The sequence below is a fragment of the Esox lucius genome, chromosome 21 (genome assembly GCF_011004845.1).
Source record: "Esox lucius isolate fEsoLuc1 chromosome 21, fEsoLuc1.pri, whole genome shotgun sequence".
In the NCBI taxonomy this organism is placed as follows: Eukaryota; Metazoa; Chordata; class Actinopteri; order Esociformes; family Esocidae; genus Esox; species Esox lucius.
This window is the reverse complement of record NC_047589.1, coordinates 20,198,088-20,216,047: the sequence shown is the minus strand read 5'-3', so window position 1 is coordinate 20,216,047 and position 17,960 is coordinate 20,198,088. Positions and strand designations below refer to the sequence as shown.

Genomic DNA, 17,960 nt, shown 5'->3' with positions numbered 1-17,960 from the left:
ACAGTTGTGCCCAGACAGTGCCCTTGATCCATTTATTGCGTGGATGTCCCCTGCAGGAGGTCTAACTCCTATGGGCTAACACATGACAGGTTTAGACAGGAGACATCCTCACACTCTTAGACTGTCACGCTGGTTAGTTACTATGGTCACCCATAGTGACACTGCAGGGCTCTTCCCCAGGGGTCTCTACTGACAACTACATGTGTTATGTTGACAAAAAGCGTGAGAGACAATTATTACAGTACAAGATTGTGGAGCAATGCATTTCAGAGGGGTGGCCTTTTTATTAATGCTGGTCCTTGTTATAATGAATTAAACAAGGTATTGTTCTTGAAGCTTGAAGGAAAATTCAATTTCTGTACTTCTGAGATTCCCCAAGCATCATTTGTGCTCCAGGCAGTATATCTAAGATTGAAAGTGAAAGCTTAAAATGCAAATAAAGAGAGAACCTGTGAAGCAAAACCACCCCGGTGTTATTCAACATCCACATTATTCATCTACAATCATCAATTAGCTGGCACAGGAGAACCTCTTGTTGTTTCAGCTGCTGTCACTGACAATGGGCACAATGCATTGTACATTGTGGCTTTGTTCAAATTTGCACACACCACTTAGAACCCCCTCAGTTCAAATTACACACACCACTTCAGACCACCTCAGATCAAATTAAAACACACACCACTTCAGACCACCTCAGATCAAATTAGAACACACACCACTTCAGAACGTCTTAGTTCAAATAACCAAACACACTATTTTAGAACACCTCAGTTCAAATTACCAAACACACCACATCAGATGCCCTCAGTTCAAATGAAGGAACACACCTCTTCAGACTACGTCAATTGAAATGAAGAAACACACCACTTTTGACCACTGCTGAAATCACCAGACACGCCACTTTAGACCACCTCAACTCTGGTCCATGACATCTACAGTATTGGTGTCCCAACATCCACTGGGACCACATAGCCACTATGGATACCTACCTGTCTAATAGAAATGTATGTTTAAATCAATTTAGTAAAGTATGCCTAGGTTTTGATGCATCATCTAGATGCCATTTTGAAATGATCACCTGCAACAACCTCTTGTGATTGACTTCTTGTTCCAGTGCCAATACACAGCAGAACCTGTAACATGGCATGTGATTCTGTTATTTCCCAGGAGCCTTTGCCTCTTATCGCTTCATATGTATCCCAGATCTCATCCATCTCTTAATCACCTGTCCCTTCAAATTAAGAGTCCCCAATTATAAATTCACTCAAGGCTCAATAATCAAGTACTTCCAAAGGAGATCTAATGCAGTTGGCACATCCTTCTAAAATGCATACCATTACTGTGAAGTAGCAACAACAAAAATAGACAAATTAAGAGAAAACAGGACCTGATCTACTGTACAGTCCTACCTATTCCTACCACCCACATCTAGATCATTCGACCCTGGCAACATTCCATCGACTCCAGCTGTGTGTCTATCTCTTAATTAGACTGGGGTCGATGGGAGGCAGTTATCAGGCCTGTGCATTGTATTGACTCTGAAAGTTATTATCCTGGCCAGACAGGGTACGAGACTCATGGGGCAGTGCTACCGACAGCCAGTGAGGGAGATAGTAACCTGAGGTCAAGAGGCTGTAGTACAGCTATGGATTTTATGCTTCCTGGTGAAACAGGAAATAAGTGCTCTTATTAAAAGAGGCGATGGTCTCAACTCTTTCTCCCAGCACCAGGCTATTCCGAAATGATTCATATGACAATTATTGAAATACAAAGACCTGCTCTACCTTCATCCAAGCCTGACAAGTAGACATCTCCCACTGAGGACACGCACTGTGTGACTTTCACACTTTATCTTTAACAGAGAGAGAGAGAGATGTATCTTATCTCACTAAGAGGCCAACACACACAGCAGCAATCAGTGGGTTTAGGCTTTTTCAATGACTGTTACCATAAGGGAAAAATCCCATTTTCCTTTTCTTATATCTACCCTTAATCCCACACCAAATAGAATTACCGGCGAACAGGATTGTAAAGATTTACTTCATAAATGGATTTAATGGCAAACAGCGGACGTGTGGATTAGCTGGATAGCGATGGATCCAGACTTGAAGAGAGATAAATTCCCTCTTCAACGTGAGGGTAGAAGGGATGGACCACCATCTTAGCGGAGTAAAACCAAGCAGAGAGTAATGACTACCACCAACAGCTGCATATTATAGCTTCATATTTCACAGACAGCCAGAGACATTGTGATGCCATTTTGGGGTAGTCGATGTGCCCGCCCTTAGAATGATTGAATTGTTGTATTTTTGTTCTAAACTCGACACTATTGTCAGAAGACTCCAGATTCGATTCTAAATTCTCCTATACGCTCAGCTCTTTTATTTTCAGCGGCATAATTTTTTTAGGCTTCATCATGACTCCACACCCTGTTTTTTTCATGAAACCTATTTCTCCCTGGACAAAACCACTGCTTTTCATTTCAAACAAATTCCATGAAAAGAACAAGATCATGAAAGTAACAACTCTGTGACGTGTAAGCAGCTCCTTCAACTGACATCTAAGTGTGATAGATTGAATGGATCAAAGTCCTGGTGATGTGAGCAAGATGGTTGACAACAATGTAGCAGGAATAAATGATTTAAGCCATGTGGATATCCATGAACAGGCCTTTCTCTCTGCGTCGTGGTGTCAATGCCAAGAAGACACTGGCACTTATCAAAGGAAACATTCCCTTGTTTAATGTCCACGATGACAACCTGACAAACTCCTTTAAAATGTGCCCACTATCTCAATAGAGCAAAAATATATTTAAAAAACATGGACACAGAAACCAAGTAACTGTTCAGTTTTTGCATGTTGAAGATGCCATAAATAGTGATATATTACAAATGCAAGTCACTTGAGGTCTCTCAAAATGTATCTGTTCAGCAATGAGGTAGTTTGCAAGAATGCATTGGTGGAGCTTATGTTTTAGCATGTAGTCTGAGGGTCAAAAAAATCATTTATTAAGATCAAGTCAAATTAAACTTTGTAAAGATGATTCTCACAATTCTGTATACAATTTTACCCCTGTCTTTTATGGTAATGTTTTTAGGATATTGAAGAATAACATAAGACGTTGATAAAAGATATTATATTGAAATTCCAGTAAGTCCGATGCAGTTATTCGGTCCCAGAAAAAAAAAAAATATCTTCTCTGTAGGCCATCTGGGAAATGTCAAACATTTAGGATAAGCAAATAATTTAGAAATTCGCTGAAGTGTGGGTGCGTAATGGGCTTCTGCTAAACTGCGTCACCACACAGCCACGATTGCAATGTGCAAGGGCAACGCATGGAATATAGTAAGTCCTAAAATTAAACAAATATCCAGCTTTCCCACTCTTTAATTTGAAGCAAATTTACTCCGTACCTCTTCGTCGTCATCTTCTTCCTCACTATTGCTTGGTTCTTCTGGTGCTCTAATGAACCACCATTGAATCTCCAAGTATACAGATGCGGTTCCACTCTGGAAGGCGCACGCCATTTCAATGTTTTGACCTTCTTTTACCGTTAGATTGGAGGGGATATCCGTAAACTTTCCTAAAAGAGAAAAAAACAATTAGTATCATCATTGGGCGGGAATGAACATAGGGCCATTTTATTTGTAATAATTTACCTCAAGAACTATTACGTAGTCGTTAACAAATATAACCAATAAAAGGAAAAACGCAACCATTTGTGTAAGGCATAGCTTATGTGTCTAATTATTTTAACATATGGTAGTAATGTGCATGATATATCCTTGGAAATACCGGGGCTCCCCTATGCGTCTAGAAATGTCACTGCGATGGTTATCACATCTTGATCATAAAGGGGTGCCTTATAAAAGCCTTTCTCAAAGCAATGACATAATAGAAAATAAGTTATTAAACATCTACAGATATATGCCAGCTACATTCTCAAGAAACTATAACCACAGTTAGAGGGCTAATATATCATGTTTACTGCACTACAGTTTCACTGAATTGAATTTAGTCAACAGTTAATCTGACAAATATCGGTTGAGGTTTAATCCCATTTCCCTCTCAAATCTCGACCACAAATGTCGGTATGGTGTATATCTGAGTGCACGTTATCCGGGTTTATGTCATGGATGCACTACTGAGTATTCCAATGATGCTCGTTTTCTGTAGCCTACTTTCCTCCCACCCCCCACCCTTGCAACACTCACTGCGCTTAAAAAAAGGGCTAATTATTTTACAGGGTTACAGGCTTATCTTTAGGGAGACAATGACCATGCCAAGGCGGACCTGAAATGGGTCACATTTCCCGTGATAAGAATCAAAGTTGAAAAGATAACACTTGCACGGATCAAGACTTCCACTGGTATGTCAACACGGTGACTGTCCGTGGTTCTGAAATATAACTACAGCCCGTGCCCGCGCTCCCCTTTCCCAACCCTGTGTCTGTATATCGGTTACTTTAAATGCACATCGAGCTCGGTCTCTAGTCAAAATGATTCTTACCAAATGGATGAACTTGAACCAGACATGCCAAAATTTTGAAACGAATTAATATCGAGGCGGTTTTAACAACAACCAACAGTTGCGTTTTGGTCATTTGTTTAACAATAGGTGTAATCCTATCGTTAGCGTACTTCTTTCAATTAATTTTATGTAGGATACACTGTTACTGTTACATACACAATTAATTTGTATGTAGCATACACTGTTACTTGTCATTTGTAATATCTATTATGCCATGTCGGCAGCATGAAATTATATAAGAATCCCAGAGAGGATTGAGTTAATAGCTTTTTTAAAGGACGATATGTCTCTGCTTACCTTCAAAGGAGCACCCAAATTGGATACATAAACTGGACAAGAAAACAAATCCAATAGAATCATGAGAGGTCCACATCATTCCAAATGGATAGTGTCACATCAGCCGAAAAAAAACGATCTTCCAAAACTGCTCTGCAAATTAAACAGTTGCCAGGCTGATATGCTTGGACACAGAATACCGAAAATGTAACATGCTGCAACTATACCACCGCTCCTGAAGTTCTCTCTGTGCCGTACGACGGGCTTTGCGGAGACAGACTGAAGACTGCGCGCTCTTCACAAGGTGTTGTGAAGTATGTAAAATAATAGTCTCTGTTCCCCGCTCTCCGTAGCCTACGTGGCTGGTGATGAGACGTCAGTGTGTTGCTCCCCTATGGCGTGCCTGGTGTTCTAACGATGAGTAGAGCCAATGTCATCCGTTGGGTTTGTAAGTCTACACACCTCTATGCTATCGCAAATCCCGTTTTCAACATTATTTCATATTCCACGTATTTATCAAATAGTATACTGTAGATTGATAATCATTTATTGAGCATTTCAAAGTAAAAGCCTCCTTACGACTCAGAAAGCTAGCACTAATTTTAGCATTCTTTACCACAGTTTTGCGCAGTTTTGAGCAAAATAGCCCTCTTTATTCCTGCAACCTAAAAAACATCCCAAATCATTGACTTAATGGTCTGTCACTCAAAGCCACAGAATAATGGTATCTGATTTTGAAGTGGTATGGCATAAAACATTTACTTATGGAATGTGGGTGTGCCCACTTGCTTCAGTTGGACGACACAAATCAGACCCACTGTCAGTCAGATGTTATAGCCCAGTTGATGCCACTATTGTAGCCATTAAAAGAGAGCAGGCCGGACTCGAACCAGCAACCCTGCAATACAGGACATCTTAGCAAACAGACTGTTGTATGCGTGTTGTACATTCAAAGAGGCTTCACTATTCCCTATATCCTTGAGTTTCTGGCTTGCCTGTGAACCATTTGCGGACTTACAGTGGGTCTGATGTAAAAAGATCTTCATAAATAAATGTGATTGATCGATTGATTACATACTTGCAAAGAAGGCCTTAGAGATTATCTCGTTGCCACTATCAATGACACAATAGAATTGGACTGGTTTGAGTGGAACTACCTGGCTGTTGGTTAAATTACTGCCTGTTCACCCTGTTGTGTCTTTATTGCTTCAATAAACTCTGCAGTAAATTACATAAAATCCAGTTATATAGGCAACTTCACAGTTGCTGTTGTTGATGATCAGCACTCTTTAGACTAAGCAATAGTCAGCTTTGGGCAGCAAACTGTACTCAAAGGGGCTAGTCCAGCGCTGGTTCCTTGCCAGTATCCTTTTTCTCAACCTGAGCGTTCTGCATAAGCCTGTGAGTGAAGCAGAGTGCATCCGAAAATAATTAAACACTTTTCCAGGGTGATGATGTTAGCAATAATTAATTACATTCTCATCCAGCCACATTCATTAGTGCACGCTCAACAATAATACTTTCTCCCACAGCCCTACTCTCTCCCTTTCTCTTTATCTCACTCCCTCTCTCTCTACCAATCACTTCCTCTCTTTATCTTACTCCCTCTCTATTCTCATCTGTCTTTGTCTCACTCCCACTCTCCACCAATCTCTTCGTCTTCATCTCACTCCCTGTCTCTCCCCATCTGTTTATCTCACTCCATATCTCTCCCCATCGTTCTCTTTGTCTCACTCCCACTCTTTGACAATCTCTCTCTCTCTTCATCTCACTCCCTCTCTCGTCCATTCTCTCTCTCACCATCTCACTCCCTGTCACTGCCCATCTCTTGCTTTGCCTACGTCACGAGATTAATTGCAGCTGGTCATGTGGAACATGTTGGTAGCATGTTGTATGGCTGGCTAGGCCTTGAGCGTCATTACACATTGCTAATACTGGTGGGAGTCAGTGACAAAAGGTTGACCAGGTCACTGTCATTATCAAGGGAAAGCGATAGTGTGCCAGGAGCAGTGTGTCTGCACACAAAGGACACCTCTATCCACCATGAAATATTCATGGGCTTCTCAGACGTGGCAACTAAAATAAGATTTTCATGGAGTCCATTCTATCTTTCATTTTTTGTTTTAGACCAAAGAGACAAGTTTAAGGAAAGATGGGGTCAGTTTCCTTCCTGCAGTAAATCAATGTCTCTGGGTATGTATCGAGAGCAATGACAGGAATAAATACGTCATTCTACTTGGGTAGAAATCCTCATTAGAGGACCCTGTGAAATTTAAGTGAGCCAAGAGTGAAAGAGGTGCCATCTTGCCACTGGCATATTGCGGACAGCAAAGCATCACCATCATGGGGAAGAGAGGAAACATTCCCGAAGAGAGAACTTAAAGGCTACTTGTGCAGAACTTCCTGCTCCTCCACTCAGAAGCTGGGGATGTGACATCCAGTTGGTGGACAACTGTCCAGTTCGATCCACTACAGCTGCAGTTTCCAGATCCGCTACAGTTGCCTTACTGGACTTTCTATTATAATGTATGTTTCTTTTAATTCTAGTACTGTTGGATAGCTACTTAATTAAGGTGTACTTACTACTACTACTGAGTTTTGTGGTTACTCCACTTAGCTATCTTAGCTAAGACCGTCTGTTAAATTACACATTATTGCCAAGAAGAGTATTACTTGAAATGTGATAATAACTGACTGTATTATGCCTGTTGTATGGCGCCACAGGTTCACTAACTTTCCTTCATGTGCTACAGCAGTTAATAATAATGCACAATATAAATCATGAATTGGATAGTGAATTCATGAATTCATAGTGCCATTCTACTAAGTATGGTGGTCACTTTACATAGTGAGGAGGACACTGACATCCTTCACCACCAGTGTCTAACAACCCACTTGGATGTGGCCCACTGCCCAAATTATTTCAGAGCGTTAACCAACAGTACGAGGAAGAGAAGTGAGGAGAGATATACCAATGAGGAATGAGCGGATGATTAGGTGGCCATGGGGTAAATGGTGCAGTTTAGGGAATTTAGCCAGGACACCTGGGTTAACCCCCTTATCTTACGATCAGTGCTGTGGGATTTGTTTGGGATTGCGGAGAGTCACATCTTTTTAACATCCCAGCTGAAAGAGGACACCCTACGCTGGACAATGTCCACGTCACTGCCCTGGGTCATTGGGATTTCAACTTTAGACTAGAAGGAGGAGTGCAGCCTACTGGTGTTCCCGCTGCACTTCCAGCTGAATCTGGTGACTCATCCGACCAACCAGACCAACATGGACCAAACAGAACTGATCCGCTTCACTTCAGAGGAAGGCGAACAGTGGGAGGCAGGGTGCTGCGGAAGACACTGGGGCTAGATGTGCTCCCAGAATCATAATCACATGTTTTCATTATGTGCATTGACCACAAGGAGTATGAGTTGATTCTTGTGACGTGTGTTAGAGAGATGCTGCAGGCCAATGATTCACAGTGAAAATGTTATTAATTCACCATAACTAAAATAATGCTATAAGTTGTTCTAAATGTGTTTGTGAAAAGATGCGGTTGATATTTAAAGGAATACTAACATGGCATTAACACAAATGGAACTACAAATAATAGATGAGAGAACTCTGGGTAATATTGGTGAGGGGAGCAGCTGTATGTTCTGGTGACCATGGACTCGATTGCTGAGCTGGAAATTGAGGGTGAAGAAAGTTGTGAACAACGTCCCTCACTAGTGTGATATAGCACCCCTAGGTTATAACTGGTGGAGCGGGAAGTTCTTCACAACTACCTCTGGCAAAGACATTTGGGAACCACTGTAGAATTCAGTTCAGAAGGCTCCCTTTTATTTACTGAATGTTAACAAGTATTCCAGTCTGTAGTCAGACATTTTCAGACATGAACAAACTTCTCTCTCCTTGTTGTTTTTTAGAGACTGGTGAAATTGCCTTAACACTAGAGTCCTTAGTTAAAATAAATTGGAAATCCCAGCCTCTGTTTACAAAAAAGTTAAGAGATGGGTCTGAAGAAATACTGACAACGAAATTATCATCAGTTATATGGATTCAAAAACTATAAAATTATATTAAAATGTTTGTGACAAATTAATTCCATGATTTGCCAACTTTTATTAAAATGAAGCTTGCATTTAGGGATCTATATGGGAATTACAGGGGAACTAAGCGTATTATGCATTTCAAAGTTATCTTCTTATACTCTAAATCCGTATACTCTAAATAATCTATTTTATAAGACCAGGGATGAAGGAACTTATAATTTCAACTTAAAAAACTTTGACATACTGTTATCAGGTACAGCCAATGTTCCTCTCTGAAGGTTTTAATTAAAGACAGTGTCCAATTGGGCCGGTATGTAAACTGCTTGCAATGAATGGTCTCCTCGTGAATGCAGAAACATTGCCTTGAAAAGCTACAATTCCTTCAACCCATGATTGGATTGATTTCGGGCCTAGGAATATTTATAGGTTTTTGGTCTTTTAAGGAGTGCTTCTGCATGCTTCCTCTTGCTGCTGGGTGTCTTTGAAGCACTCAGTGGCACTGACCGATGCTAAAAAGTCGTTGTAAAAATAATTGTGATTGATTAATTTTATCTGCATTGCACAGTGGGATTTTTATCTATGCTAACAGTAGACCAAACTAGCATTATTTCAGAACCTTTAAATCACAGTGCATACCCATCAATCACATCAAAAGTGTTGAAAAATAATTGGTTGATTTTGAGTCGTCCCTTCAGAGGTCCAGTTGTATATTCTATGACAGAGCGACCCCTGGTATAATTAAAACATGATGTGATGAATAGATGAGCGCTGTAAAGTTAACGGACACATTTATGTGTTGTTCTATTCACTTGTGGCTCAAGTGATGCAGTAATTAATGTCAAAATGTAAATGATCACACAATTGGCTAATTAATGGTAATTACCTGTTTTACAATGGGGATTAGCCCACCACATTGTGGCTGGAGGAAAAAATGATTTGCACGCAGATAAATGCAGTAATGAAATCCCTAGCTGTGTGCTTAATCCTATATTAACATTACTTTTTGGAAAAAAGAATGCCTGATCAGGCATAATTAAATAAAATGTCTCCTCTCGAATCAACAAATCACCACAATTAGTATATATTTAGCAAACTTGGTATTGCTTATTGTGGTTTTCATGATGGTGGCTATATACAGTAAATGCACTAACCTTTTTACTTTTAATGTGAATCAGAATGACCATAACGTTGTGACTGGGGAGTGGCCATATCCCCAGTAGAAATCAAAGTGTTGGGGTCAGGTAAGCTAAAACAAACCTTCAGAACTGTAAGTTTACAGTTACAGTTAAAAAGGCAGTTCACCACATCCAAAACAGTTTTTAAAATAATCTGGCAACAGCATCTGCAAATTGCAAGAACAGATTGCTTTGGATGTTAATAGAATGTGTAAAAAAAACTGAGAATAAGGCAGATGATTGAGAAAAAGAACAGAAAGTATTGCCTTCTTCACCCATTTTATCTTTTGTTTTTGTTATGGAGGTGGTGTGTAGTTGCTGCAGTCATACCACTACAGGACAAAAATGCAGTTAACCTCTGAACAAAAACTTCTGAATATCTATTAAAGTTAACACTACCACGATAATGAAAAATGTATTTACTAATTGAACTACATGTAGCTCTCTCATCCCGACTCTTGTCATTAACCAAATTTACTCTAAGGTCTGAGATACTCTTTTCAGGCCCAGTGGCTTCTATTTTGAGCCCCACTGGCTTCTATTTCAAGGCCCAGTGGCTTCTATTTGGAGCCCCCAGTGTTTTGCAAACAGTGTTCCCGCAACATACAGAAGAACTCTGCAAAACAGTATATACAGTTTTTCAAAATTGCTAACACACTAAAACTGGTTATAAGAACAATATACAGAATATACAGAAAATGTTTGTTAAATTTCAGAAGGAAGACAATTTATTCAACCTGTAAGGACTCAATTCACACGTTTTGTAAAACTCTACACACAACACTCTTTCCAAAGCACAATTGTCACCACGTTGTCATGTAAAAAAAACATTGCCAATTAACAAACCAACTAAAATCACTGCTATTGTAACACCCCTTAACATGCATTTGTTTAGATGTAAACACAATCCAGGATGCTGACATAGGGAGAGGAAGAGAAAGAAGGAAGAGGAGGTGGATGAAGGAGAGGGAGATGAAGAAAACTTATGTCTAATGTGACAGTGTACTTGACCATGTTTTAGAGCAATGTCAGTGAGGGAAGCTGGGCTGAGAGGAGTGCAAACCTGAGCTGCTTCACTGTTGCATCAATTCTCCATACTTTGAAAAATTAAAATGTTCATTACCGTATAGTTATTTGACCACTGTGCTGACTACCCTGATTCCTGTACACTGAATCTGTATTCTTTAGCACAAGCAGGACAGTACAAAGAAATCCCATGAAGTTGAGGCTGAATTCATGTTCTATAAAATGTTTTCTAAATGTACTTGGTAGCCATACACATATTTTTGTTGTAGAAACACCAGTTGAAGATGGAAGACCATGCATGATTTCTGAGGCCCAACAACTAGCCATTGTGAAAACAGTAGTCAAAATCAACCATGTAGGTTTCGAATAATTTAAGACAAGGTAATTTTTTTAAAGGTATAAAGATAGTCAGAGAATATAGCCTAAGATGTAGGTGGAAATCTCTGTCCAGAGACACAATGCTGTGGCAGAATGATAAACTTTCATGATTAAATATTTTCATGATAAACCCCTATACCTATTTAAAAACACTTTTTCCATCTCCTCTGCTTCTGCAAAATGTCAAGTGTAGGTGAATTAAAACATACCCCCACCCCCCAAAAAATAAATAACAGTTATGGCATTTCAGTGTTTTGTGCACGGGAGCATACTCTATAATTTGCTGCACACAATTTTTCATCAGAGCAAAAATGGGGGAATCCTGAAACACATTATGGTTATTGATTACTAATACCTTTTGTGTTTTCAATTCCTTTGACCAGTATGAAATGACTATTACGTAGTGTAATTGTGTTGGATGCTTTAATCTGGATTTTGACAGCAAAGTTTCTTTATGTTCGAGATAATATTACTTCATTTTTTTTTTCTATGAAGTGTCTGCGGTTTGGCCAGTATGGTTTGAGTTTGGAGAAGTACGTTAATAGTCTTCAGAAAATGGAGTTGACATTCAGAAAATGTGTGTTAGCAGTTGTGGAAAACTCAAATTCACTCTCAGAATTAACCTACTCCTGTAACGATTCCAGCCTAACGGGATTGTTCCAGTCCTTGCTAGGTTATGGTTTCCTTGCTTGTTATTGTCATGTCCTTATTTGATGTTTCCTGATCTGTTCAATTAATTAGTTTCATTCCATTCACCTGGGGTTCCACTTACCTGTTCTGTTTAAGCCCATCAGAATATTCATTGTATTTAGGTCAGTCTTTTCCTCCAAGTCCTGGTCGGTTATTGTTTGTCATTAGACTGTGTGCGTTTGTTCCGTTGTTCCAGTTAGTTTGGATTAAAACGTACCTGTTTGAGAATCTCCATGCTGGCTGAGCCTGCTACCTAATTACCCTTGAAACGTTACAATCGTCAATAATATTCTCTGTAGCGGTCTCTAAAGTTTTCGGTTTGACTATTACAATTACTGGATACTGGATAATAATCATATAATATGGTAAAATGGTAATGTCAATATAAAAATGTATACTTATAATAATTGATTATTATTTGAATGAGCTCCACCCCTAAATAAAACTACATTTTTAAATGGACGGTTGAAAAGTATTTTATAAAATACTTAAAGATGTAGACTGAGACTTATAACAAACGCAAATAATAACCTCCTATTTCGAGCTGGATGTGATATGTGTTGTTTATATATTCATTATCTATTACTGAATGTGACGGTTTGACTGAGGCCACCAGACACAGGTTACCAGATAGAGGTTAAGACGACATTGATTCAGTTCCATCATGTCGTTCTGACATCACGCATTTTGATTACAATTATGCCAATGTTGATTATGATGAATATAGCGATAGTGACAGTGCTACTGATCACAAATTAGCAATCTTGACGTCTGCCCTCTCTTGGCTCCCCAAGAAAGCTCTGACAATGTAGTGACACAGAATAACATATCTGATCCAAATATATGTGGCCTTTCCAGCTGACAGATAAGGAAAGTGAGAAAAGAGAGGTATATGAATGCACTTGATGATGATTAAGAAAATGTAGGCCTATACATGAACAAAGTCACAACGTGCTTTTTGCTTCACTGTAGTTGTAGCTTATAAGGCAGTATGTACTCTTCAGATAATTATTTTAAAACAAATTGATTCGCTGTACTGAAAAGGCAGCAATGCAAGTGTCTTTGGAAGTGGCAATTCCATTCAACAATAAAAAAAGGTATGTTCAAAATGTTTCCGGTATTTTCAATAAGGTAAAAAAGTAGATGATGTTGGGGCCTCAACCAGCCTCTGCTTAGGGCCCCCAAATCTCTAAAACCGCCACTGCAACTAGCTACCAGCTCCTACGAACATTAGGCTGCTGTCTTGGGTGAAAACCCCTCTTTGAAATCAAGGAATCATTAGCAAGGGATTTTCATCATATGACTTAAGCTGCGACCGTAACTGCTTATTGCACTGATGCTGTCACTACATCAACAGTGTAGCCCTTGACGTTTTTCTATATAGTATCAATCAAATCTCAGTTTATTGATTACACCCAGAGGGTAACATAAAAGTAAAACCCTCTAGCACTAGGGCATTTGAATGCATATAATAATGTTGAATAAATCATGCCTGTCATGTCAGCATAGAAAATACATTGTTTAAGCAACTTTTATGTCAAAACTCGATTATGGTAAAACTGTATATGCATGCCTCAGCTTCTCCTCAAAACTCTGGACGCAGTCTATCATTCGGCCTTTCGTTTTATCACTTTTCACATATGTTTTTTCACATATGTAAAACTGCTGAATAAGTTTCCCTACACTCATTAATGTCATTCAAAATATCTTATGTTAAATGTTTTAGTTCCTAAAAGACATTATTGTTAAATGTGGTTATTTTTCTTAATGTATGTTTCATTTTCTATTTTGTTTGTATTGTTGTAATACAGGGCTCAGCTGTAAATGAGACCTTGGTGTTAGTTGATTTCTCTGTATAAATAAATAAACAATATTTGTATTTGTCTTATCTTAACAGATAGATTTCCAATTCTGGGCTGCAGATTCGCAGTCTATCTGGACAGGATTGTTATGCCGTTGCTGATAATTACCTTTGGCGACTCACTCGTAAACCACAACCATTTGTCGCAGCTTCAGCATTGCAGATAGAGGCTTTGCCGTGCGTTGAATACTGGCACATCTAAAAGCAAAATGCCTGGCAAGGTAACACCACAACAGGCACTGGGGGGAGGAAAGCATGGATTTCAAAAACTTGGCTCAGGTCTTTTAGGAAATGTGTAGATAAGCATTAGGAACAGACTTTAAAGTCCACATCAAATGGAAGCTCTGCTATGAGAGACTACTGCGTTGCCCAATCAATAATGACTTGGTAACAAGTTGCTAGTAACTTTAAATGCAATATTTCTAGGCAATAATAATTGTGTTGTCAACACATTTGGAATAGCAGCATTTATGTAATTTATCCGTATGCCATGTTAGCCTGAGTGAAACGTTTCATTGACATGAAATTGGTTGTCTATGTTCAGGTAGTTTATATACCTTGGTTATTGATGTGATACCTGGATTTTGTCTGATATTAGCCTGCCAAAATGTTCAATCTTCAGTCACTGAAGCAACTGAAATAACTTTTTTTTATCAAAAATGTAAACCCCACCCAGTTACAAAGAGCGGACTCTAGAATTGGTCATTGCTACCATGTGAATACACTTGTGTGAACCTAAAACTAAATACTGAAAACACTGTTGTTATTTTTCTTCTGGCCAAGGTCTTATGTTTTGATATAATTTAAAGAGGAGAATATTTCAGGCATATTTTAATTGGCCCAAATAATAATTTATTTTACTGCCGTAACATTTGCAGTTCTATTAAGGAAGCACGTTGGTTTATTACCACAAGGTGAACCTTGAACAATTAATGGCTTTAGCCTCTGCAAAGGTACAGCCATCATGCATTTCTCCACTTAATAGAATCATAAAATGTGTCAAAATATCAGGCTGTTCATTATTGGACCATGAAGAGGCGTTTTCTTTCGTCAACCCAAATACGTGGGACGGATCGTGAACTGCCATTTAGAACACAGATGCAAAGGCAATACTTTGAATACTCACTTGACCACGTGCTTCACTTCAGATTGCAACTCAGGGCTGGAGGACATGTTGTTCTCAGCACCACACCATTCATTCCCACAATTCAATGTTCTGATGCTGAGATGCACTGCTAAACAAATGTCAAGGTAAATTGAGAGACAGCAGAGAAGGCAAGACATCTCATGTGCTTGTATTTTTTCTGTTCAAGGTGGGGCAAGCGGTGTGGGTTAAGTAGACCAGATGCAGTGGTTATTGCATTGTTGCATGTGGAAAAGCCATTTGATTCTTGTTTTATGAGAAGTCAAAAGTGTTCTGAGGATTCTGGTTGCTAGGCAGGACTGTTAGGGGCTTAGCAACCAACCTTTACAGACCGTAATCATATTTTGTAAAGTATCACCGTAAACCTACACCAATTTTACACCAATTGAAACTGCAGACAGCAAAGACAGACTTGAGATACAGTTATGCAATTGAAAATCTTTGTTTCACTCAGGAGCGTATGGCCATTGATATATCCGTGATAATTGTTTCAATACAAGTGCAGGCCAAGGGGAAATGTTTCATCCTGGACCACAAAGCAGGCATGTTTAATAATCAATTTTGTGATATCCACTGGCCAGAACATAATCTTCACATCAAGAGGCTACACCAATAGAAGCAATGCAGCATTAAAGCCACTGTGTGAATCCCACTAGCCATAGATTAGATGGTGTGTTACACTTCAGTTGCACGTGTCTTTGCTCCTTCACCAGCTCTGGTCCCCCCTTGTTGTCATACATTATGCACTCTTCCGGAATATATATTTATTTAATATTTGTCTTTCAAGATCAAAATGAATGCCAAAGCCCCATATAAAAATTGCATCAGGACCTCTCCAGATTTCGATGTGAAGTGTTTCAGAAGAGGTGTGTCTCAGTAGACAGTATCATGTAAATGCCGCTTTCCTCATCAAGGGAAGCTCAAATAGGAAGGAAAATGTTGTTATTGAATTCATAATCATAAAACAGTCTCAAACTGTCATCAGAGGAATGAACTTGTCTTCATGTTCGTTGTGATGATAGCAATTGCTACCGTATTGACTATTTACATTTTTGACGTTGAACATAGATTATTAAAAGGAAATGTTATTTTATTTTCCCCAGGATTTACACTGTGTGGTCTGAAATGAATGCAAATAGAGAGTTGCATACAGAATCTTTGCTATATACATAATAAAAAGGTAATAATAAAAGGTATCTTCCTAACAATGTCAAAGTAGGTTTGGTGAAATTGTGTGCCATCACTTGGATGGGATTGTGCCATATTGTGCAGGGGCGCCGTATTGAGGGGACAAGTATGGCCAACAAAAAAAAAGTGTTGGAAACTATAAACCGATCCACCTATCCTATTTTTGTTTGTCGTTTTTGGCTAAATGTAAACATCCATAGAGCCTCTACAGTATATTGCGCAATAAAAAATAATGGTGGGTGTAATCCGTGAGGGGTGGAAATGTAGACTTCCTTTTAGCTTAGGCCTAGTCTGGCGAGGCCACGTCTCCGATCTCATCCAGCCTCCTTGGAGGTACGGAAATGTGCCTATTAAAACATTTAAAAGGCTCTTAGAGGCAAGATTTCTATTGGATGTTAGTTTTTCAAATAAACCTCCACTCACAGGCTTGTTGAAGGCAGGCTTTGTGGTTTCACTATTTCTTCCAACTGGATAGAACACATTTCCTGAAAGTTTTTAGTTATTACTGTACCTAGGTTGGAACATTTCAGAACAGAAGCTAAGATGGAGGAAAACCCTAATTCTGTTTTGGAAGAACTGTGCTCTATTCATAAGAACAAGTCAATGAAGCCATTACAACTTCTCTTCTGCTGTTCTGAAAAAGATATGTTTTGGCGTGCTTTCTTACAGGCAATGGTAAAGGTTAAATGTATCAAGCATAGCCGACAGTCTACGATGCATTGAAATTGAAAACGGACGGGTCAGTGATACTAGTGATAACTCCTTTGATTTCAATAGTCGAGGATCAGGTTTGTGTTCTAAACGCGAAAGGTATCGCTGCACCATACGCATGTCAAAACGTGACGGAGGATGAGACAATTAATTGTGTTAAAATCTTTTGGTAGCCTACATGTAGGGGTTGAGCGTGCGGCACCACCTCTTTTCGTTCAGCTTAGAATTAGCCTTTCCCCCTCACAAAAACGTTAATTACTTCTTAATCATCCACAATTATATTATAGCGACAGGAATATTGCGACAGGAGACACATACCGCTTCAGAAAACCCATCATACAAGTCCTAAAGTCTGGGGCTTGGCATCAAATTAGAGGCGGGCTACGGGTTACTGGCGCTGGCCTGCGTCAATGGAAATAATACAATTTCTGGACTTTAGGGTAAAAAACTAGTGTTTGGCACCAGTGGAAACTATGCATTATAGTTGGTAACAGTCTTGCATCAAATAATAAAATAGTGAATTCCACTGTATGCATCGCACCAATCCCCTGACGCCCCTGGGTTGGGCCTCACGTGATATATTATCATGAGGCCCAAGATCCTTGGTGGTGCCCCGATATATATATACCCAAATCTAAACTTTTTTAAATGAATGCTAGTAAATAGAACTTGGGCATGGATTGCTGTCATACCATGTCAATATTCTGTTGACAGGGTAAAGAAACCAACGTCTTTTTATTATTTGAATGAATTATACCTTTACTTCAATTCATTTTTGAATAGTGCCCTGGGTGAGTTATGGAGGGAGTGAATTATATTTTTTGGTTTTTGGTTGTCCTTGGCTGAAATTAAACGCTTGTTTCCAGAAATATTTCCTATTCAGTAATCTCCACATGGTATGTCCTTGGTCAGATAAGATGTATTTCAATTTT

The 17,960-nt window shown here is 39.2% G+C and overlaps 1 protein-coding gene across 1 annotated transcript in view; it reads right to left on the bottom strand.

Annotated features, from left to right (window-relative positions):
- vstm2a (V-set and transmembrane domain containing 2A) overlaps positions 1-5,227 on the bottom strand; it is a 32,469-nt gene extending 27,242 nt beyond the window's left edge. Inside the window, exons 1-2 of the mRNA XM_010885693.4 lie at positions 4,828-5,227; positions 3,414-3,583 (exon numbers count right to left, since the gene is read on the bottom strand). Of these exons, the coding sequence (XP_010883995.1) occupies positions 3,414-3,583; positions 4,828-4,906 (249 nt within the window). The 5' untranslated portion in view covers positions 4,907-5,227. The remainder of the gene's footprint in view (positions 1-3,413; positions 3,584-4,827) is intronic.
- Positions 5,228-17,960: the final 12,733 nt, after the last annotated feature.